General features: G+C 42.5%; 1 protein-coding gene across 1 annotated transcript in view; it reads right to left on the minus strand.

Annotated features, from left to right (window-relative positions):
• MSH2 (mutS homolog 2) overlaps positions 1–24,047 on the minus strand; it is an 89,613-nt gene extending 65,566 nt beyond the window's left edge. The window contains exons 1-6 of the mRNA XM_019549348.1: positions 23,783–24,047; positions 19,117–19,271; positions 17,869–18,147; positions 17,386–17,532; positions 15,724–15,873; positions 10,527–10,660 (exon numbers count right to left, since the gene is read on the minus strand). Coding sequence (XP_019404893.1) covers positions 10,527–10,660; positions 15,724–15,873; positions 17,386–17,532; positions 17,869–18,147; positions 19,117–19,271; positions 23,783–24,011 — 1,094 coding nt within the window. The 5' untranslated portion in view covers positions 24,012–24,047. The remainder of the gene's footprint in view (positions 1–10,526; positions 10,661–15,723; positions 15,874–17,385; positions 17,533–17,868; positions 18,148–19,116; positions 19,272–23,782) is intronic.
• Between the last annotated feature and the right edge of the window lie 514 nt (positions 24,048–24,561).

Genomic DNA, 24,561 nt, shown 5'->3' on the forward strand with positions numbered 1-24,561 from the left:
CCTTAGGTCTGCGGACTAAGGGAGACTTTGCTTTTTGCCCCCTGACTTGGGGAAGTGCCCCAAGTGCCTGTACCGGGTCGAGTACCTGTCGGACTATTAGGCCTGTATTTCCCCGAGGACACAGGGCCGAGACAGTCCCTTCTCGGGGTGGTGGCGGTGACTAGCGAGTGTGCCCCGGGAGAGGGATCGGCCAAGCATAAGGCGTCCCTAGGGAGGCATTCAGAGTCTGGAAGGTGGTCGGGCGCAGGGAGGTGGGCGGCTCAATGCAGGAGCGCCCCCTACTGGCCCCCCACACAAGCTTCCATAAATAGCTGCTTATTTCAGATGCCATCCCTTCGCAGAATCTGATTAAGTAAGCTGCTGCTTATGAAAGCCTGTGCTGTGCATCTTTGATTTAGTTCATCTAAAAGGTGCAAAACTACTCTGTCTTCTACACTTGGGATACAATTATGAGGAATAAGTGGCTAAAGTTTATGGAAATAAAGGTCTTAAATTAACTAACAAAACTACTCTTTCTAAGGGTAAGGAAAGAAGAGGGTTTTTTGGTTTGGGGTTTTTTTTTAGTAAGTTACCTGGGTTTTCAAACTACAAAGATAACTTCAGTAAATGATAAAAGACTACAGATTAGACATTCATTAATTGTCTAGCTTTCTGTAAGAGTGGGCTGCACTAACAACCCCATGTAAAATGTTAGTTACTTGAACTCAAATCTACCACTAACTGAAAGAGCTTGGTGCACAGGACAAAAAACTGATGTAAAGAATTAATATATTGATTGAATTACAACCCAACAAGGTTTCAGGATGTAAGGAGGCATATTTTCCTATTTTAGAAGACTTAGATGCAAAATATACATAGAACACGTACAATTTGTTCTCAACAGAACAAAGTTGAGGCATCTCCATTGTTGAAGATATTGTTGAAGATATTTATGAACTCCCACTGAAATTTAGGTCACCTCCAATATCCTCTGAGCAGCAATACAGAAAGCTGTTACATGGAACTGAGTTCTCATTTAATGTAGACAGTTGCAAACTGGTACCAACTGTTGTGGGAATTAATATCAAATATCACAGACAGACCAGTGACATACTACAGGCATCTGATCAAATGCCTCGTTTCAGACTGAAATCCTGACCATTCAAACCAAGTAGTTTACATACATGAAAGTGTAAATGCAAATTCCTGGAGGGAAGACAAAGTTATTTGTTAAAGATGACAGGAACACCCAAATGGAAGGCTTTTCTTTGTTTTTCTTTCCTGAACATTAAAAAAAAAAATGTTTTTCCACAGACAAAACTGCATAGTAATTGAATCTCATCAACTATTTAAAACTCCAATGTCTTTCATATGTTAACAAAGGACACTAAAGACTTTCACTGGGTTGGTTTTTTGGGGGGGGTGCTAATTAAACCAAAGCAAACAGAGCCAGCAGCCAAGTACCAATCATTGATTTGCCGATTTGTTATTAGGCCTACTGAAACTACTGCACCCTTTACAAAAAAAAAATTCCAAACCGGTTGAAGCTGGTTCCCAACATACAAAATATCAACCAGTGCTAAACAAATTAAGTTAACTGCTAAAGTGCTTCAGAAATCCAGGCATACGGATGCATAACTGCAGATTTTTCATGCCACTAAAAAACAGCGTATAGAAAAACATTTCTACAGTACACTTAACAGTCAACTGCATTAGTAACAGAGCACCTTCTATTATCAAACCCTAATTCTAAAAAGCTAAAACTTCACTTGCCTCCATTGATACTGGTGTCCTCTTGATTGTCACTCCTTATACTTCATTAAGTTGGCCTGATTTAAAAACAAACTAGAGATTCAGGTTCTGGTTTCAGGGCCCTGACATGATGATCTAATATTTATATTGCTAATACTACAGGAGAATGTGTAAAAATATTAAAATGATCACATTTCCATTGTAGCAAGATTTATAAAAAATAAAGACAATCTAAATGTAGGCCCTAAAATTAGCTGACGTTGCTCTATTAATTGTTATTTTAGTTGTCATTTCATATTCTGACCTATCATCGAGTGTTTGTCCATGCATATTAAAAAGAACAGATGCTCTAATCTAATAAACCCCGTGCAAGACTCCTGCTCCTTTAAATTAAGTGAATGAACCCAGAACATCATAATCTCCACAATGACAAAGCAATCATGCACGTTCACCATTTACAAGCTTCCATTCAATCATACAGTTAAGTCATTCAGCTTTTGAAGGCTGACTGGGGAGTCTTATTATTCAAGAGATTGATGTAAAAATCTATTATTTCTCCCAAATGGTCAGAAAAAATCATAAGCCAAAAACTTATGCTTGCGACCACTGAAATCTGAAGAAAGAAAAGAGCAGTGTTTTCATGTTATTTCTTACTTGTGCTTCAAGTGTAAAAATGTTGTGACAAAGCCTGAAGTCAGGCAAAATTTGAGTGTTTCAGGTAAGTTTCAGTTTTGGTACACGTTTGTTCAAATCTCAACCTCAGAAAGCAAACAGCAAAAGACTTGAATCTCTGAAATGATGACTTGGGAGTTTCATACACCTCTACCAGCAATTAGGTATTTCAATAAGCCACTAAGCAGTTGCAATGAATCAACCTATCTAAAAAGAGAGTCAGCTCAATCTTTACTACTGACTGGGTCTGGACATGTTTCGTAAGTCCTTTGAAAGTAGAGACCGATTACAAAACACCCACCCTGGGTCTGTCAGTTGACTGACAGCTTGTTTCATATTTATTTATAGCAATTTATCCTCTGAGCCAATTATGAGTCATGCTTCTGAAAAGAGTGATGTCTTGCAACCACCATCTAAAATAAGAGAAACAGGCGAATACATGGCATTGGTTTTGTCATTAAGAACCAGATTATCAGCCAAATGACGGAACTCCCTGTTGGCAATAACAAGTGCCTCATGACTCTCTCTATCTCTAACTGACCAACAATTCGTTTGCTATAATCATCAGTGTATATGCCCCAACACTCACTGCTCAGGAAGAACAAATGGAACTGTTTTCTGCTGATTTTGATTAAATCCTGACTTTCATCCCAAAAGAGGACAAGATCATCCAGAGACCTCAAAGTGAGAGTTGGCCGGGACTTTAACATGTGGTGGGGCCCACTGAGAAGGAAGGAGTGGGTAAGTTCAATTCCAATGGCATCCTTTTACTCAGTAAATGTGCAGAGCATGATCTTGTCATTACTAAGACTATCTTCAGGCAACATGACCGGTACAAAACAATATGGCAATACTCCTGCTCAAAACAAGGGCACCTCTTTTGTCACCTCCTTGACAAAAGTCATTGTAAGAGCACGTGTTCTAAAAGATGTCCACATCATGCATGTCACAAGAGGAGCTGATGACTGCTGGACTGATCATTATTTACTGAGATCAGTCACGTCCATCAGGGTTGCAATGTCGAAAGCAATCCAAATGAGTCTGAAGACAGTACAATATCAAATGCCTTTAGACCCCTAGACACCACCAAGTCCTCCAAACACATCTCAATACAAAGCTCGACAATTTTAGGAATGAAAATGATAACACTTGTGTTAAGGAAGATTGGCAAGCTCTAAAAGGGACCATCCATGAGGCTTGCATGAAATCAATTGGCTTTATCACCCAACACCATCAGGACTAGCTTGATGAAAACAACACTGAGATCAGTATACCAATGATTGTGCTGCTTTTGCACATACTAAAGAGGACCTACAAATGGCCCTTACTGCTTCTCCTCAAGCATACCAGTGCCTAGGACTGACCCTTAACATCAGAAAAATAAGCGTTTCACCATCCTACTCCAGGCCAGTCAACTCCTTCAGCAAAGATCCTCATCGATGGAAAATGCCGAACACTTTGCATACCTCAGCAGCCATCTCTCAAAGAAGACCAACATCAACAAGGAGATCCAGTATAGGATCCAATGTACCAGCTCTACCTTTGGAAGACTGTATCATTGTGTGTTCAATTATCACAACATCAGGACTCAAACAAAGGTCCTCTTATACAAGGCTGTGGTAACCACAACTATTCTCTATAGCTTGTGAAGATTAGGTGACCTACAGGGGCCATCTGAAAAGCCTGGAGCACCTTCACCAGAGCTACTTCCGGAAGATCCTTGGCAAAGTGTCAGGATCATCGCACAAATGTCAGTTTTCTTATTGCCGCTAACACTACTAGTATGGAAGCATTGATTATTCAACACCAGCTGCAGTAGACAGGGCATTGAGTGTGCATGCCTGATGTACATTTACCAAAACAACTGCTATACTCCCACATCAGCCAAAGATAAAGGACATGCGGAGGCCAAAGGAAACCCTTCAAGGACACCTTCAAGGTGAACACAAAGAAGTGTAGCATTGACGTCACAAATTGAGAAGAACTAACCCGAGACAGGACTACATGGCAATGCCTTCTGAGAGAAGGTATATCTTATTTTGAGGAAAACCATCTTACTCTGGAGGCAGAAAAAATGCAGACACAAAAGGAAAGGAAACAAGACCAAGAAATATGTGGTCCAAACCTCCCTTTAACCACCCCCTGTGGCATCTGCCACAGAGTCTGTGGCTCCAGGATCAGCCTTCTTAGCTATCAACAGACTCATGTACTACCACTTACTTGACCCATAGGAGTGATCATCCCTGACAAGGAAACTAATTTACATCTCCAACCTACTTTGCAGTCATTAAGTGTACTTTCAGCACTTCTTTCATGGTCTAACTTTTAAAAAGCCTGGAGTTAATACAATCCTAAAAAGAATTATTTTCCCCTTAGTGAAAATGCAGAATACTTGCCTAAATTAAACTTCACACAATCCACCTTCTAAATTGAGAGATGGACACCTATCCAAAGCACTGTTATCCTACCAACCACAATAACAGAAATGATAAATCTTAATGGCCAACATTTGCAGGAACTAGTTAGTATGTTGCCCTGCTGTTCAAAGTTAAATTCAAATCTACTCTGCAACAATGTAATAAAACAATTGGGGTTAGCTGTGCCCTATGTGCCTGTTTTATCTAAACTAGTTTTAATCTACTCTAGATAAACTCCTGTCACATTCATTAGCACGTCAGCAATCAGCGGAATTATATCCTATCTTTTACTTAATCATCCCAGCCCCCCCCAGATAAATAAAAGAGTATAACATCTAGCTGTCAGACTTGTGTCTGCAAGGCTGCTCAGAATGGGATTAATTTCCCTAACCCAGACAAGCTGTGTAGCTACCAAAGCAAAATCTGAACATCAAAACAACACAAGCAGATAATTAATGGTAAAAATGTGCAGTCCTACAGTATACTGAGATCATAAATTTTTCTGGGTCAGGACAGTTCCGTTATGAGCCTGCAGTTCCAAGCACAGCCAAGCTCCTAGATGCTTCAAGAGCCACAACATGATTATAAAGGTTTGTAAGAATGAATGGGTTCATTGGAGTCTCAACCCTTCTGTGCGTTAGAAAGTGAGACTTTTCCAGAAGAACCTGAATGATCCACCAATGCAGGGAACTAACCAGATACATCCTAAGGAAGAGGTCACACCAAGCAGCATAACACAGCAAGGTCTACTTTTCAGGCAGCAGCATTTCTAGTTTCTCAGGCTTTCAAAACATCTGTCGCATAAAAATAGCAAACACTTCCTACAGTATATTACTGTAGTTTGTAAAGTTGGTACCAGTTGATAAAAATGTGCATTGGCTATTCTTTATAAATAAATAGCTATAAAAGGAACAGTTTAGTGTCAAAATGGCATTGTTTATAAAACATGAAAGACAAAACTCCTTCACTGGGCTTCCAACTCCATGCTGCAAGCGTGTTTTGCACAGCTATAGCTGGTTTCCTTCTATATAAAAGGAAAATAGAAAATAGTAGTCAGAGCCCAGTTGTTAAAAAGAACCTGGACTTCCCCAAATTCAGTCAATGCTGTTGCAGCAAGTGACCAAATAATTTATGTTCCAGAGAAATTACAAATTAACGTATGCATTAATTTGCCCTGTTCCTACTATTTCAGTATTTAGCTTTAAGGGCTCGATACACACATGGGCACGCAAGTATAACTGAACAATACTCTGTATTGGTAAAATAATTTATTTCCTTAAGAACTCCGAACCAACAGAGCATCTCCATCCATTTTCTTCTGAAGGATGACTTGCACCACCTGCAGGTCTTACAATAGTGGAACAAGATTTTGAAGCTCCATTTGTGCAGTATGACCAGACATCCAATTCTGAATACACTGCACTGCGGGAATAAACATTAAGAAAAGGTCATGCATTCTTCCAGCTGGCAGTGCTATAAAAATACTTGAACCACTCCCAAAATGCAAAACTGATATGAAAGCTATTGTGTATTATATAACTGCACTCGCACCAAACAAGCACTACACAGACAGCATCTATATGCTGCAGACATTGTCAATGACTGACAGATGACACTGACTGGTGCAGGTTATGAACCTACCAAAACTCAGGGTGGCTCAACTTCTAAACAGTCAGGAGCTGCACACCTCACAGGCTGCACATCTCAGAGACCACAAGCCCTCCAAGCTATACACTATGCACCTGGCTGCACCATGCACATGAACGAGTGGCATTGCACACATGAGCAGAAACCCCCACCACTGCCCCCACACAGGAGTAGTACCCTGCCTCACCTGCAGCTCCCTCTGGACTATGGCATTGTACTGTACCAACACTGGAAGCTGCTGGCATACCTGGCACCACTAGCGACACTGTGCCGAGCTCCCTGAGGGTAGGTTGGGCAACAGAAACCAGTGCAGGGAGGGGTGTCCCAAGACACTGGCTGTTGTTGCTGCTGCAGTTGGAACAAACGGCAGCAGCTAGAGGTCCAAGTGGACCACATTAACCCTTTGCAGGCCACATGCAGCCCATGGGTCACCAGTTGGACAGCCCTGGCTTAAACTGGTATGTTATCAATAACCACTGAGCTTAGTCAGTAATGAATAAGATTGCATTTAAGTCATAAGGGATAGGCAAGGAAAACAGAATAAGAATCTGCTTGCCAAGGCCACTAATATTAGGGTAGGCCAAACACAAATAATTGCCCTTTTTTCCTCCCCTCCCCCCCAAAGCACTGAATAGTCACTAAAAGTAACAACTCATACTTTGCTCGTTGATAACAATTTAATTGTATGGTCAGCTAAACTCCTGTTGCAATGAAAAGGTGCCTTTGTTAACTGAATATGGTAAAGCCAAAATGTATGTAATGTACAGAAAAGAAATGAAAGTGGGAGTTAAGATGCTCTGAAATGTGAATCCAGGAACAAAGGGAAAAAGGAATCCGCCACCAAAACCAAAAATTGTCAGCCTTGGCCATTTCAAGATAATTATGCTAAGCTGGAGCAGTGTGGCTAAAACTGAAGGCCCCAAACCTTGTTGCAGTGTATACCATTGCAGATGTCACAACTACCTCAGCCAGCAAAGTAAAAAAGACACAGGACATAGCAAGTAGAGAGTGTAAAATAAGCCACATACAAATACTGGATGTAAACAGGCAGGATTCGGGGGAGACCACTGCAAATTCAAAACAACCTGATGCCAGTCTGTATACCTTTTCCTTCCTGTATCTCCCCAGCCAGAATAGGTGAGAATCTATATTCCGCTTTTCAGACAGCTAAATAGACATTGAAGTGCTCATTCTTGTGCTCTGGGGTATAATGAATAAAAGGATTGTTTATCTGATTTAGGTAACAGTAATACCTTACCGGCTAAGAGGGAATGGAGGATCATTGGGAAGTGCACTTGCATCTTGATTTGGTGCACATAAATGGTAATCCTTAAGGGAATTCTAATTGTCCCTTAATTCTGGGACTAAGCTCACAAAAGAGGTCCTGATCATAGACAGGCTGTAGTCTTGTGTTTCTAAAGACTAAACGGTCTCAGATTTTTAGTAACACAGAACTTGGCAGTGCTTTGAAATGACAACAGTAATTTTGCATATGACATTCTTCAAGTTAACAATGAGCTAGTGTCTCATCAAGGTGATGAGGAAGACACTGTCTTTTTTAACATATCATTTGGAGGTAGTAAAAAGGGCCGTGGTTCCACAGAACCTCAACAAAAAAAATCAAAACATTCTCTCCACTAGTGATCTATCCAAAGTCTGCTGCATTAAGATTCAACCCACCCCTCCTCAATTCTACTTGTAGTCTCAACTGAATGCAACATGGTGTTATCCCAGAGAATACACTGCTGACTTAACTGTCAATGAAGAAATTCCTAGCATTTGAATTCAATTCTGGGGATTCCTGGATAACTTGTGCGTGCAAGTTATCTACTAATAAAATTCTACTCAGTATTTTATTAGTAGATAAACATCTACTAATAAAATTCAATCAACTCTGTTAAATAATACCACGGGTATCAAATTCACCCTGTGTACCAGGCTGGATTCAGGTCACAAGAACGCCCAGATCCATGACGCAAGCAACAGGGCCAGCATTGGTAGGAGCAGCCAGGGGCCACAGTCCTTGCATGCCCCCTGCTACTAAGGGTTCAGTGAAGTTAAAGGACCCTTTCTGTAGAAGGCCCTGCCCCCCCACTAGCCACATACCCAAATTCCCTGGCTCATCTGTAGCACAACAAGCTGGGTAGAACAGCACTGTGAGCCCTACGTTCAGTATCCCCAATTTAAACTAAAAAGCAGTCGTGCACATCTTTGGTAGTTTACCAACGCATCTCACATCCTTCAAGAGTCTTGTGTCTTGACATTATTCTTTGCATCTTAAAAAGCAGTCAAGTATAAAAACAGCCCCAAGACAAGCCAAGTTAAAATGATATTAAACACTGAAAGAGCATATAATTACACACATTGCAAGGAGGATTCTGAATAAACTTTACCTCAAAACAAGAGATTAAAATATGAGCAAAACCATCAGAGGTAAGGTAAATGTTTGAGAAATTCAAAGAAGTAAAGGTATGGAAATACCTAGTTAAGATATCCTGACAACCCTAACTACTCTGTAGCAATGCCATACAATCATGCAAAGTTTATGTTAACAGCAATTTTCGGTTACTGGTCCCAAATGTAATTTAATTTAATTTTAATGTTCTCCCATTCAAAAATGTCATTGCAGAATGGAGGTCAACACCAATACCTTCTGTCACACTCCAACTTAATGTAGTTTTTATCTAAGACTTTCCTGATTTTTTTTAAGTTATAATAATTTTCAAATATGAGTACTACCAGAAATGCACGAAGAATGCTACCTGGAAATTCAGCAAAGCAGGGTTCGGAGACTGAGCTATAAGGACAGGACAGAACAGCCTAATCCTAGAGTCCCAAATTGTCTGAGCTTTGAAGGTTCTACTATGCTTTGACTCACTCCACAAGTAATGTTGTCTCCCTTTGCCATGGACCACGGTGACAGTTGTTCATTCAAGTAAGATAGGTAGCATTTGTTTGACCTACCTCTTATCTTACAATGAAGCCACATAAATGAACTGGAGATTTGCCACCATCTGTAGACCATGTAAATCGCAGTAACTGGATATACCCATCATTTACAACTTAATTTCTACCTACTTCCTTCAAATGAATTGGAATATTCACCACATCTGAAGGATCTACATTTACCAGTAAAAGCACTTAGGTAAATTTAAAAAATTTAAACTGAGGAGTTATCAACAAGCTCCAATAACAACTTTCATGTATTCAAAGCATTCAGCTACTACCGCAATAGATAAATACAAAGGATTGCATTTGAGCTGCATAATGAGCCTGTAACTAAGGTGATACTGAGTCCCAGTTGCACAAATCCCTCCGAAATGAATTTTAAAACAGAATGCATTTCTGGGGTGTAGTCTAGATCAGGGGTCATCAGCAACCTTTTGAGCTGCGAGCTAAAATAAGACAGCTCGCTCTGAAGGCAGGCTACCACTCCCTTCATCAGCACTGCACTCTAGACCTGGCTGCCACTCTCCCTTGTTTGCATGCCAAATAGTATTCCAGGCCATCGGCCGGCAACCCCTGGTCTAGATGAACAAAGTAATCTTGGAGGGAATGGGGCAGAAAAGAGGGTGGCACAAATTTCTGTATTTGGCACTGGAAGTACTGTCAGGACAGACCAGGATGCTAAAAGTACCTCATCTTGCACATTTTAATCTTAGATATGAATAAAAAAGTGGCTGTTACCCAGAAGGCTTAAAATACTAAGCCTACTTTTGTGTCCCCCACCCCCTTACAAAGGATTAGAATTGCTAAGGTTTAAAACAACAGCAGCCTACCCGAGTACATTAGTCTATTTACAACTAGTAAATGAATGCAGGAGATAAAAGCTCCTAACTGAAAATACTATATAGGATGAGTTAGATGGTGTTTAAAAAAAAGTTACGCTGCCATCTAGAGAAAACTGCAACCAATTCTTTAACTACTTCTAACAAAGCACAAACACATCACAAAGCTGTTTGTTTCACACAAGCCTTGTTTTGCTAAAACAGAGCAGATTTCTAGCAAGAACAGAGAGACTTGCAGTAAAGTGCAACAGGGATACCAACAAGTGCTTACCTTTCTTCTATTCTGTTCTTGTCCAGAAGTGGCTGCTTGATCCACTGACTGACCAGTCGTTGTCCTTGAGGGGTTCTGCACTTATTTAACAACCCAACCAAAGACTGCGTACTGTTGGCATTTTCAGAGGAACCCTGGAAAGAGAGAGTAATAGGAAGGTGTTGTTGAAAATCCTGTTATGCTGTAAGCAGTGCTGATCCTTGTTATTCTGTTTAGCCCAACTTGACATCAGGCTGGATGAATCAGGATAACGTTAAGGCAAGTATACTTCTGATAAGGAAGTCAGGATGGGTCAAGGAGGGGACTAGGTTGATTTCTTCCAGTATTCATTTTCCTGAAGAACTGCCACTGGGCTACAATCAGCTACGAGCATATCTACACAGTAAGCTTACTGTTCCAGGTAGCAGGGCAATATAGCACACAACACTCCTCCAGGGAGGGCTTCCTCAAACTGGATGTAGAGTAACTGCTTCAAGCGGGCTAATCAGTCCTGCTGAGTGCTAACTGATGGCTAGAAAATGGTATGTAGAGTGTTGTTTTTGGGAACTGGCTTGTAGGTAAATGTATACGCATTAGAACAATGGTTCAGGACCGCAGCAAGGGTTAATCGGTTTCTAAAGGCTGGGCTGTCTCGCGCACAATTCTCACAGCCTTTGAGGCAGACAGGGTGTCTAACTCAGGCAAGCACAAGGCCAACAACAGACACATAGCCTGGGAAACTGTGGGCATGTACCACACTGTTCCATAACATGAGATAAGGTAGCACCAGCTCACAAGGCCCCACAGCAGGAGGCCTGAGAGTTCCCGTTTTGGAAGAACAGGCCAAATTAGGAAAAGGCCAGGAAAGACCAAATTAAGATGTGTGCATGTGATGGGCTTGTGTAACAAAGGAATATGCTGATGGAACAGAAGGTGGACAATATGACAACCACAGAAAGACCTATCAGCGATAGCCACGGATGAAGAGTCATCAGGAGAGAAAAAGAATACAAAAGCAGAGACTTTAGAGCAAAGTGTCCCTCTCTCCAAGAGGGGAACCTGAGGCACAGGAACAGAGGGCATACCATCAGCCCATCTTATCCACCCCACTGGGGGAGGGGTGGGCCTCGGCATCCGATCTCCAGACTTTCGACATCTGACATTCAAGACAGAACCTCAGAGTGAAGCTCGTGCCCTAGCCAGTTGTAATTTGACTCTGATGTCAGCCCTAGGATTGGTAGCTATAGAATTGCTTGTATTATTCTTTTCTGCTATCACTGTGTTTTGCCTATTATCAAATGGAAAGGTTGTGGTCAGTGTAAGTGTTTTGGGTGCCCCCAGAACAAGGTATCTAGGTCCCAAATCCAGTGCCAACACCAATTAGCCTGTCTCTACACTAGTCAGCCCATCCCACAGCGTTGTCTGGATATGGCTATCCTTCTTCCAGTTAGGAGGTAGCCCATGCAGAGTAGTGCAACATCCTTGAGGGTATCAGTGCCTGGTTAATTTATCAAGCAGACACAGCTTACCTACCTAGACACCTTGGTAGTCTGTCATTTGTAGGGACGTGACACAGAGCAGGCCAGTGAAACTGGCAGCTCACCAGTAGCCCTGGGAGCTCCTGCCAGGCCACCCTTCTCATTGTTCCTGCTGTGATGACAGCTGGGGTCCCCAGGCTCCCCTCTGTTCCTCTGGCACACACAATACAGGAAGGAGCCAAGCTACCAGGACAATGCACCTGACTGGAAGACAGGTTGTGCTGCATGCAGGAAAGGGGGGGGGGAGGGGAAGAGGAGGGGGCCCAGGCAAGGGTGCCCATAGGGTGCAGTTCCAGCCACCAGCCAGAAGTTGAACAGCCCTGATACAGGAGGTCTGCATATAAACACAGAAACTTGGTAGAACATCTGAATGTCCCAAGGCCTACGTATTATTTTTCTGCTGAATTTTACAAACTTATCTTGATGGTATCATAAGTGCCACATATTCTGCTCTAACTGCAGTACTGATTTTATTTGAATGCTGATTCAATTAACCAGTCATCATGCCACATACACCCAAAAGTTTTATATTTAAGCACATTGTATAAGATTCAGCAAGCAAGAAATGTTAACACTTAGTTTAAACACAAAAAGGCTTCTATGGCACTGCTGTGATGCAGTTTAAAAAGGAAAATACAGAAAAATCAATAATGCAAAACTTGTCAGCCAAGAAAATCTACAATTAAGCAGCAGACACCCATTAAAAGATGCAAATTCAATAACAAAAAACATACACCAAGGATAAGGAATTATTATACAATAAGGAGAAGTAGAATTCAGGTAGACTGCTGGATTAAGTGACTGGAAAATCTTGACAAAAAGTACAATATGCAGCATTCAACAGCTCAGTGCTTTGCATATCTATGAATTACCAGGCTCTAAGAAGCCCAAGATGCAATGCTATTTCAGATTAGTCACGCCAGCTGCATAAAGCCTTTTGTGTAATAGTTTACCCTTCAAATGTTACAGCAGACACTGGCACTTTGTATACAAAATGTTTACTCTATCATATTTAATTAAAGATCTTAAAATGTACTTAGTCAACTAACAAACATATGGCTGAAGAGATACCTAGTTTTCATACCTCCTTCCTATGCAATGTTGATTCTGCCACTTACCAACTGCTCATTCCTGTTTAGTAGCTCAGGCAGCATGTACTAAAACTGGAACCATGCAGATCACCTACACCAACCCAGAAACTACCTACTTCACAGTGACTGACCCAATTGCAGAGTAAAATAGGCAGGAGGGAAAGGCCTAGGTTGGGCCACACACAAGCAAAGTGTAATCTGCTACCATGTGGTACATCCTTTGTTCCTAGGCTGGCAACAGCACCAAAGGACAAAGTAGGGAGAGCCTTATGACACCGCTGCAAATGTATGTTATTGCACCAACCAAAAAAAACAGGCTTGGAAAGAGTTATTTCCAGTTCACTTCACCTACTTAACCCAAACCTGGCAACTCCTGTCAATCCTAGCTAAAGTTGCTATATTGCAGCAAGTGTAGCAGTAAATCATGACAAAGGTTTGCCTAACACAGAGCACATCTACACAGGCATTAATGTGCTTTTATTAACATGCATTCACTTTGGTACCTCCAATATGAGGTACTAAATAAATACCCATTAGGCTGTGCTAATGAGCAGTAGTGCAAGCTTTTTAGGTGACAATGGACAGTAGCCCATTCTACTGCGCATTAGCCTATTAGCAGGGAGGGGTTTTATGCACTGCTTTAATGCGCAGTGCCCACAGAGATCCCAATAGAGGCTCAGAATTCCTCCCTGACATAAGAAAGCTGAGAAAAGCAGAGCTGTCCAGGACTCCATTCTGCTGTTTTATTGCTTTACCCATAACTTCAGGACAAGTGCATCATTTACAAGATTCCAGGTTTGTCAGTTCAAAGTTTAAATGTCATAAAAAATTATGTTTTTCATATAGAAGAGCCCCAAGTTTCATTTCCCAATGGCTTCTGGATCAAGTCTGTTCTGTTTGCAGGCAAAGAACCAGTTTCTCCAAGTTATCCAAATTCAACTGGAAATCTCAACAAGGTGCATTCCTTCTGGCTCATACAATATTCTAATTGCAATTAGTGTTAACTAAGCTCTGATACTGCAAGCCAATAGAATCCATCTTGCTCTCCAACAAATGATTTAGCTATGAAATGCTAACAGGCATAAGTAGTAGGATAGTCTATATTCTTTCAGCCAAGAATAGGGTGCTGGTTTACTAAGCTACCTTTCAGTATTCAGAACTGCATTTGGAATCTTACGCACTTATGTCATACTCACTTCAACCAGAGGTTCATTTTCAAGTGGTTAGAGAGGGGAAGAATCCTCCAGATCCCTAGTTCCTAGTTAAAATCTAAATGCTGTTAGAGTTTGTAGCTCATGTAACAGCTCCCCTTCTGGGACACAGTGGAAGGGAATAGTACAGCAGGTAGCATTTCAGAGAATTCCTGCAAAGCTGGACGAGTCAAGGCAAGGGGGGTCACCCTCTCATGACACTGGTACAGAACCAGAAGAGGAGAACAGGATAGTCAGGTTTCTCTTGGTTGACAAGCCTGGGTACCAAACACAAGCTCATTAGTCCCTAGAATCTTACATATACAGGGAGCTATTTGAGGGCCGGAAGGAATGGGTGCTCTATTCACCAGGCTTCTTTCACAGGGCCTGAAACACCTGTGTATAGATCTCCTTATCCTGAGCCACCAAACAGGATCCAGTAACAGGAAAATAGAAAGGAAGAAATTAATAAACACTTGATTTAAACCAATATAAACTTTCCTTTACATACCACTGCATAAACACCAAGGGGCGAGAAAAAGACACACAGAGCAAGCTTAAGTTGCAGTCTAACACACTTAGCTTTTTAGACATTTAAAAAAAGAAAGCAAACTTGACCACAGTTACTTATATACATTAATCAGTTCTTTAGGAAACATTTATGAGGAATCTGCAACTTGTCACTGCCTGCTGTCTTACAGCCTATCACTGCCTGATCACGAACAGTATCATACTATATTCCTTCCCATACAAGATGGGCTTGAATTTAAGAGGGACCCATATTTAAGACTCACCTTGGGAAGGGGGAAGGGATGTAGCAGTAGTCAAACACCATTTAGAAGGCCAAATCCCCTCTGGTGAATAAAAGCTTTTTATTTTTTTAAAACTCTAATATTATTAGATGCAGGCCATTCTTTGCAGAAATACTTTGTTTAAACAAGTGCATCTTATATTCAAAGGAATGAGGTATATCACAAGCATCTTTTTCCTCTGCATACTTATGTGCAATATAGGATACCTAATGCAAATAAACGTAGCCACTGTAGCTAGGGACTCCTCTAGTGCTGTCTGCTAAACAGAGTACATATGGGTAGAGGGGCGGGGGGGAGGGTAAGCTTCCACATTGTGCTAGCTTCTGCTACTGGACCCCCCTGGTCCTGCATACTGGGGACATCCAAAGAACCCCTGTATCTGTAGCCTTCTTGCTAGACTAATAAACCCCTGAGAGTTACTTTTGAGGGGTTTTTCCCCATTTCATTCCTACAAAATCACACAGTAAAAATGAAACAGAAGGTACATCGCGCACAGGACTTCTGGGATGGGTTTATATGGCTAGGGTGCCAGTAGTGAACACGTATATGAGAAAAGAACTGGAAGCAAGCAGAGCACATGTTTTTACCTGAAAAAGGTTAAGGGCTCGGACAGCTGCATTATCCAGTATCATATATTGGCTGAGGTCAAAGGTAGTCAGCTCAAATTGTCCAAAGTTGGATTCATCTGACAACAGCTCCAAATACTTGATAACAGCCGACAGGGATGAAATGGCAACCTAAAAAAAGTTATTAAAGCAAATTGGAATTGGGGAACTACCACTTGAGTCAAGCACTAAGCAAAACCATTTGAAAAATTAAAAATACCCAAGATCAGCTTCTAAGAGTTGCATTGCCTTAACAAGTCAGTAGCATAAATGAGTAGGAGCAAACAGGGCCACAGCTGTGGATGTTGCATAAACAGCCACCTTCACAGCAGTGGCTCACCCCCAGAATCAATGTTGTAGCAGCCAGTGCTGCCCCATGCATAGCAGCTGTTCTACTACACCACTGCTGGACTCAGCTTCTTTGTAAAGATTTTATCTTTACATAGAAATTCAGAATGTCTTGCTTCACGTGGTGTACAGCAATGAACCTGTACCAAGGAGCCCTATTTGAGAAAGTAAAACTTAGGAAAGGAACCAACTTTTTTCTGAAGCACCTGACTTCTTGTTCTACTGTCAAGTACAGTAGATTAAATTGGGATTTTTTGCAGAACTGAAAAAATCAGCTAATCTAGAAAAGAACAGGGCTTATTTTTATTTTTAAGTCTTATAGGGTCCTTAAAAAGTTATTTTTGGAAACTGAAGAAGTCACAATGTACCAAATGTTTAAGCATGGATGGGGTACTTATGTACTAAAACCAAAGGGTACTTTAATTTCATTTCATTTTTGGAGGGGGGCTTTTTGGTTTGTCTCCAGTTAGAACAAGTTCCAGTTGATCTCCACCTAAACACAGGAAATAAAACAGTAAAGAAGTTCCCTGACAGACTTCCCAGCACCTGGCTCTCTCTCCCCCTTTCAAGAGCCAGTTCAAGCATCAGCCGTCCTCTAGGTTAGGGACAGACATTACACAAACTGGTTTAAGTGATCAGAAACTGGTTTAAAAACTGTAACAGAACAGACATTCAGTGCACATAAACCAGTTTGAAAATAGATGAAACCGGTTTGAGATACACCTGGTTGAATGTAGTATCAGACTTAGCTGATTTGGGTCAAACCAGTTCATCCAATGTCTGTCTCAAATTCCTTGTTGGTTTAAGATAAACCAGACATCCCCAGAATCCCGGCATACTCTCTGAGCTGGGTGAGGCTCTCTGCCTGTAAGCGTCCAGCAATGGAGGGGTGGGGGGCACAGACTCCTTGTCAGTCCCTGCTTGTGCAGAGCCCCACTATGACTCCACTGGGCAAGATCCCAACTCGTATGAAGATTCTAGCTCCTGCAACTAGAAACCTTTCCCTGTAGCCTGCCAGTTTCTTTGAAATGATCAAGAGACAATCTATCAAAGCAGCCAATGCCAACTCCATTGTGGGCTCCAAATGTTATGACAGACTTTCAGCTAGATTCAATGCAACAGGGAATCAGTGCAGGATTCATTAAAGAACTGATCCAAGATCTTTAGTCAAGTTTCAGCCCAAGGCAAACGGAACTAAAACTAGTGCCCTGAGCACTCTGGAAATCTTTAACAACTGGCATAGTCTCACTTTTAAAACAAGTGTGTATATCAAGAGCTGCAGCTCTTACATCTTACCTGCTTTTCCATCTCTGGCAACGCTGCACTATTCACCTGTTCTTCCTTCTTTGATTTCAGTAAGCGATTAAGGTCTTGCACAATATCTTTTGTTGTGAATTCAGCCTTTTTTCTATCTGTAATCAGGATTCCTCCTCTCTGAATGATCTGCCATGCATTGAAAAGTTGTAAAGGTTAGTTGCTCCCAATTCTCAGAGGATGAAAGTGCATTACTCAATGCACTGTCAAAAATCAATTTGAAATATGCAATTCAAATTGTTAGCTCAGAGGAAAAACAAAAATGTAAAACAGCTCCTTGATTTTATAGTGCTTTTCTTGATAATGTGACATAACATACACGCCAACAAAAAATTTCTCAAGTTACTAATTTTGTACCTCCCTTAGTTATTGATGACACACTGCGTTTGTGATAACATTCACAAATCTGACAAAACTTTTCCCTTTCCCATAAGCCAGGTGGGTCCACATATTCACACCACTTACCTGTCGTACTTTTCCCATATCTCCAGCTGTCTCCCCTCCAGGAAACACACATTCCTTGGGACCAGTCTGAACTAGCAAAGCTTCCAGGTTTGAGAACTGGTCGTTATCCGGAAACTCGCAGACACCCAGCTTTCTTAGTGTTGTGTCAACATACCCAACTCCAATTATTCTTTGCCCCTCGGCAGCGGACAACTTCACACCCACAACTCCAATGGCAGTTGACATGTCATTGTTACCAAACAGAATTTCCTCAAACTGGGCAAGGTTACCCGGGGAGCCCTGTTTGAGAAAGAAAAAACTTAAGAAAGAAAACAAAATTTCTTCTGAAGCATTTACAGAACACCTGAGTTCGTGGTCTACTTTCAACTATAGTAGATTAAGTTGGGATTCTTTACAGGATTGAAAAAAAACGATAGATCTGAGAAATCTCAGTCTTAGAGTAAAAACAGAAATAAAAGCAAGAAATATGGTTGTGAGTTTGTATCTAATGCCATGCATGTCCACTCGGTTTCCCAAGCTACAGTCTAAGATACCACTTAAGATGCATAAACTTGCTTGCCCCCCCATTTCTCTAACAGGAGCATTAGCCCTGATGTACAATGTCTAGTCTTCAGGGTCAGCATTACCTCTTAAACTGAACACTGTAGAGGAGGTAGTGTGGGGATTTATTAACATGAACATATGCCCCATTTTAGCTGGGACAGTCCCAGATTTCAGATGCTGGTCCTGGCTGGCTGTTGAGAATTGTAATAGGTATCCTGGAATGCAGGGGCACAGGGCATAGTCTGACTAGGAGTTGAAGTGGGGTAGAGCACCTTGCAGGCACACAGCCCTACCCCTGCCAACTTGCGAGAGTGTTGCAGGGAGACAGGTCCTGGATTTTCCGTACGGTCAGCCTACGATTTATGCTATACAACGTAAAGAATGTAAGTGTGCATGGACAAACTTGCTAAATATTCAACAAATAAGTAGATTATATACTGCCTGTACATAAGCTGGACAGCAGTTTTACTTTTCAAGCCATTTGCACTTGTGGAATCTATTATTCTCTCTAAAGTCAGTTGCCCTAGAGCTCCCCACAGCATGCTATAAAAAAACAAGGGGTGTTGGAACGTAAGTCAAGATACATACCACCTACATTAATGCTACCTGAAAGACTGTAAAAAAGTCTGAAACAGTGAACAAAAATATAGCAAATACCCTTATTTTCCCTACTTTGTGTTTATAAATGGAGACAGAAAGGCGTACCTTGTATGCCAAATACCAGTCATTCTCTTTGGTAGATTTGCTGCCTGCCCTATTCTTATAAACTTCAACTCTGTAGTGACAAACCAAAAGTAGATCTCTCACAAACGATTCAAAGTTCATTTTACTAAGTACAACACTCTCAAGTTTCTGATTCCCTACAAAAGAAAGAGAAAGAACAAGGGAAAATTTGTAAGCTAAACCATAATTAATATATTTATCTACATTCTAATTGAATGCACTAAAAAAGAAATTTAACATACGCTAAAGATCATTATTTTGGTAAGCAGTGAAGTAAGCATATAAAACCCCAGAAAGCAAAAAACAAACAAACCAAAAAACCCACAGAACTCCATTAGTAAGCATTAAAAACAGTAAACTCTAAACAAAACACAAAGACTTTACACAGATAAAAATAAAGTTAATTTTAAAAGTCTCACTAAAAGTAAAGATGCAGCAATTGCTACAAAGTAATTTACTGCTGATTTTACACCAAGAGGACACATATTCAGCCCTCCCAAGCCAATTTCCTGAAGCAGGTACAGGCAACCCCCACTTAGCGCTCTTAACTGGTTCCTGAAAAACAGAGGAATAAGTAAAACGAGCGTTAAGCAAAACCAAAAGTACTTGACAACCCAAGATGGTGACCATAATTGTTTTGAATGACCCAAGATGGCAACCACAAGCATTATACCAAAACTTGCTAAGCACTAAGTGAAATCAGGTATCAATTTCAAATAAGTGTTATAGCAAAATAGCACTAAGCAAAACACCATGAAGCAGAGGTTGCCTGTACAATTATAGCATGAAAGCTGACCTATACTGGGCAGTTACCCTACAATGAATTTCATTTGGGAAGTAAAGCAATGTAACTTACTTTCTGAGTAAATTTACCCCACAGTGGACTGACTTACGGCTGTGCAGCCTGTGCCCATTCCACTTCCTCAGAAGAACTGGTTTACTTTGTAGTAAACATACTGTACGTCTATATCCTCACAATAAACAAGATCAATCTACTTTCCCCCCTGACCCTTGATATAGATTTGACCCTCCAATTTTCTAGTTTGTTTTTTCAAACTCTGCAATAGATTTTCTGAAGAATAATGGAAAAAACCCACACCCTTTCCCTCTGGGCAGGCCTACCAAGGAGAATCCATCTTAATCTGTGAATTTTTATTTAAAAAAAAAGGTTGCCCTTTTCATTCAAGACATGGTTGTGGTTGTGAATTGTGTTCAGTTATAAAAAGGAAGATTTGTAGGAGACACACTAACTTGAGAAAAACCTGTGTAGCACCACAAAAGCCTGTTTACTGAAGGAAGTAATGCCATTCCCTTTGCGTGATGAGACATTTCCCCATCATCTACAAGGATACACACTGTCATAATCTAAAAGAAGTTTACATTAAAACCAATTTTCATGTATAGCTGAAAACATTCCTAATGCTGCCTCTATACAGTTAACGAATTGAGGCTTGCCCCCTCCATTTTATTTAATAAAGGTGTTAAAACAGCACGTTGGCCTTTTTAAAATTATCCTACAAATCTCTCACACAAATTGTAGTCTGATCTGGATTGTTGTTTACTTATTTTCTTCAGTCAAAAATGCTACCAATAGAAATATGAGCAAGTTACATGACAGTCAAAGTAGGAGATGAACGCCACAGCAGCAATTTCTTCTTCTGCCAATACAGAATTACCTGATGCAGCACAAGTACCAGTAATTCATTGCCTTAAAAGTGAGATCAGGAGGACATGCTACCTGGGATACATGATGAATACATAGTTTTTCTTTATGTTGTCCTTTTTGTTTATTTTGGGCTTATGTTTTCATACCCAACCTGCATTTAAATGTTCCAAATAGCATATTTTATTGCAGACAGCACACCCCTATATGTAGTACACATCTTGATTTTGAAGGGAAGGGGAGTCTGAAGGAAAAAAATCTTTATTCAGGGTAACTGAGTGACAGCAGCAACTAGGGACCCAAGCCTGCTGCCAGCCCTGCACACCAACTGGGCCCATGGACCCATCCAGCTTGCCAGGTCCAGGGCTGCATACCAAGTCTGACCCCATATACTGGCCTCAGAGCTATGTGCTGGGTCAGACCGAGTGCACCAAGTCCAGGACTGCACACTGGGTCTGGAGCTGCACAATCGCTCTGAAGCCATGTGCTGGGTCTGAACCTGTGCACTGCTGACAGGGGCCATGGGCCAAGCCTAAGACCAGGAGCAGAGTATGGGTCAGGCCCAGAACAGGACTCCAGAGCCAGCTGGTCCCTGGCTCAGCACAGGCAGGCAACAGTAAATGGAGTAAGACCTGGTGCGTGGCTCCAGAGCCAGCACACAGTCCCAGGCTTGGCATATAGCCCCAGAAGCAGCATACAGAGTCGGACCCAGCACACAGCTCTGGAGCCAGACCACGTAGCTCCAGATGTGGCATGTGGTCCTAGACTTCGTACACTGGGACCAACCCAGCAAAGGGCTCCAGAGCCAGCACATGAAGCCAGACTTGGCAAACCAGGTCCAGGACCATGTGCCAGGTTGCACCCTGCACACCAAGTATGGTCACATACCAACACGGCTCACCAACCCAATCCAGTGTACATTAGGGGATTGAAACTCCCCCCCAGGCCTGGAAATTTCAGGGAAGGGGGAGGGAGCAGTGGCAACATTAACTGCTGACAACTCCCAGAGCACCTGTGGAGATCCCCTTTCCTCACATGTAACAAGTACCCCCAATTTTCCCCAGCTGCTGGGGGGGGGTGCAAGTTATGAGAGAGTAGGTCAAAAAAAATTCTTTTATTGTTATTATCTTAAAACTAAAACTGGTAACTAGTGACTCAAACCTCAGGAGTTATTAAAATCCAGGATCAGGAAGAATATAAATGCATATCTTTATGCTCTGTAAGTCTTCATCCTTCAAGAGAAAGCCTGATGAAAGTAAACATGAAAAAGAAATCCCACCATTTAGCCATGTACAATCATGCGAAGTTTTCCTCTTGACATAAATGCATAGAAAAATATTCATTGCAATGAGGGATCACTGAGATTAACTTCAGGGAACATAATCTTTCTCTCTATTTCAGGCAAAACTTAATAGGTTTGCCTCTCACAATGAAGTTTTCTTATTATGCTTCTTGGCTTTGAAGTCTAAAATCATTTCCCCCCCACGTGGAGAAATAAACAGGGAGATTCCCTGTTTGGAAAAAAAATCCCTTACGCAACATACAACTCATATATCCTGCAGCAGTGCATATCATTGCTGTGGCAGACAGCCTAATAAGATTTACAAACAGGAATTTATAGTTAGAGATGCTAAACAGCTACCTGGAATTACGCAAAACATAGGAATGGGAGCACCCTGCGAGTCCAGTGGCCTGTTATCACCAGCAACCACATCACATAATAATTTTCATAAGCTGATGAAAATCACCTTTGCTCCAAAGCATGTTGCTCAGTTATTCTCAGAGTATTGTCAGAAGTACAGTAACAGTATAATTTTGCAGTGTAAAACTGTTTGGCTGCACAATAAATTAATACCAAGGGCTGAATTGCTCTTCAGATGATATGACTAGGTTAGACAGGGGCTTTGTTCCAAATTCTAGTTTGGGTACCTAAATTTATACTCCTTGATTATCAAATGTGATCTCTCAACCTGGATGCCAAGCTGCCAAGAGGAAAACAGAGCTACAACCAGTTATGTAAAACTCTATAGCTGAGCAGTTCTAAATCTTTTTACATTTGAGGCACCCCTTAATAGACTGGGAAAATACCAGCTATTAGTATTCACTTGGTTTCCAAGTGCAGAACACTAATAGAGTAGCTCTTGTATTGCCAAGAGCTCAAAAAGACCACAACAGGCAAGAATGCATTTGACACTATGGATTCCTATTTCAAATCTCTAGGATTATCTTGTGACTCACATTCACAATGCAATGCTAATGCAGCATGGCACCCCGCTGCACCACACTTGAGAGAGTCTCAAGACAACCCATGGTGTCAGGACACCCTGGCTGAGAAACACTGTTGCAGCCAAAGAACAGCTCTGGCCTCAGCTCCAGAACTGCAAGGCCTGGCTTCAGATGAAGAGAACTTAAGGTCTCAAAAGTCTGTTTTCCTTCTCTGTGTGTACGGGTGTGCACATGCAGGTGTAGTTCACAAAAGCTTTGGGGGGGGTGTAACTCAGGAAAGAGAGTGAGCAAGTGAGTGTGTGTACACACACGTGTCATAAAGGGTCACTTTCTTTTTGGGTGTACAGTTCACTAAAGATTGCTTTCTTTCTGTGCAGGTGTGGGGAGGTGGGAAGCACAGTTCACAAAAACTTGTTTTTCGTGGTTGGCTGGTCACAGTTCACAAAAGCTTGGGGGTTTTTTTCCTAGGGGCAAGGGGGGTGTAGCTCTTTGTGTGTGCATGGGGGAGGTGTCTGTCCATGTATGTATGGATCTGTGTGTGTACACACACACACACACGGGGATGCGGCCAGTGCACACAGGTGCTTTCAGGCCGCGGCGCCTCCCCCCCTCCCCCGGCCCCGCCATCACACCCGAGTCTAGCAGAATCCCGCCCTTCTCCCAGGCCCCGTGGCCCGCCCCGCGTCCCCCCAGCCTTGGGCCGGCTGCCCCGAACAGAACCAGGGGGAGAGGCCCGAACTCCGCCAGCCGTGTCCGTACCGGGCGCGCCGGGCAGGTAGCGGAGGACAGCGCGGGTCCGGAAGAGGCGGCGGGCGGCCAGCTGCGCGTCCGCGCCATGCGCCGTGTAGTAATCGCCGCGCTCCAGGAAGCGCACGGTGGTGTCGGGCTTTGCGGGCAGCGCCAGCACCGCGCGCACGAATGCGGCCTCGGCCCCCGCGCCCTCGGGCCACGGCGCGTCCCGCGGAGGCTCCGCCGCCGCCGCCGCCATGCTACAAACTCCCGCCACCGCCGCGCCCCGCAGCCAATCGCCGCGCTCGCCGGCCCCATGCGTCACCGCGTTCTGGCCCCGCCCCCCCGAGAAGTCGCAGCGGCGGGGCGGGGAGGGTGAACGAGCTGGTGCAGAGCTCGAAGGAGATTGGGCCGTCTCGCGCGCCGTAGGAACCCTATGGCGGAGCGGTCTATTGCAAGTCGCAGGTTGAGCTTTGGAGGGAGGGGGGTATGCTTCTGCTCCGCCCTTTTTTCTGCGCACGCGCACATGGTGCGAAGAGGCTTTGCGGTGTTCGCGTGTGGCCCACGCGTTGCAGAACCTGGCCGAGCTGAGCGGGGCAGGGGGTGGGCGTGATCCCGCGACTCCCAGAGCCGGCGCTCTCAGAGGATGTCCACCGCCGCCAGAGCACTTGTCTTGTTCCAGTGTTGTAGGCGGTGTTGCCAAGTGTACAGTAATTATATTTGTACCGTAGTTTTCACCCTTGAAGGATGCATGGTGAATAATAGGAAAAATGCTCAAAATATACGATAATTTTGAAACGGGTAATTGA

The sequence above is a fragment of the Crocodylus porosus genome, unplaced genomic scaffold (genome assembly GCF_001723895.1).
Source record: "Crocodylus porosus isolate Cpor-Errol unplaced genomic scaffold, CroPor_comp1, whole genome shotgun sequence".
NCBI lineage: Eukaryota > Metazoa > Chordata > Crocodylia > Crocodylidae > Crocodylus > Crocodylus porosus.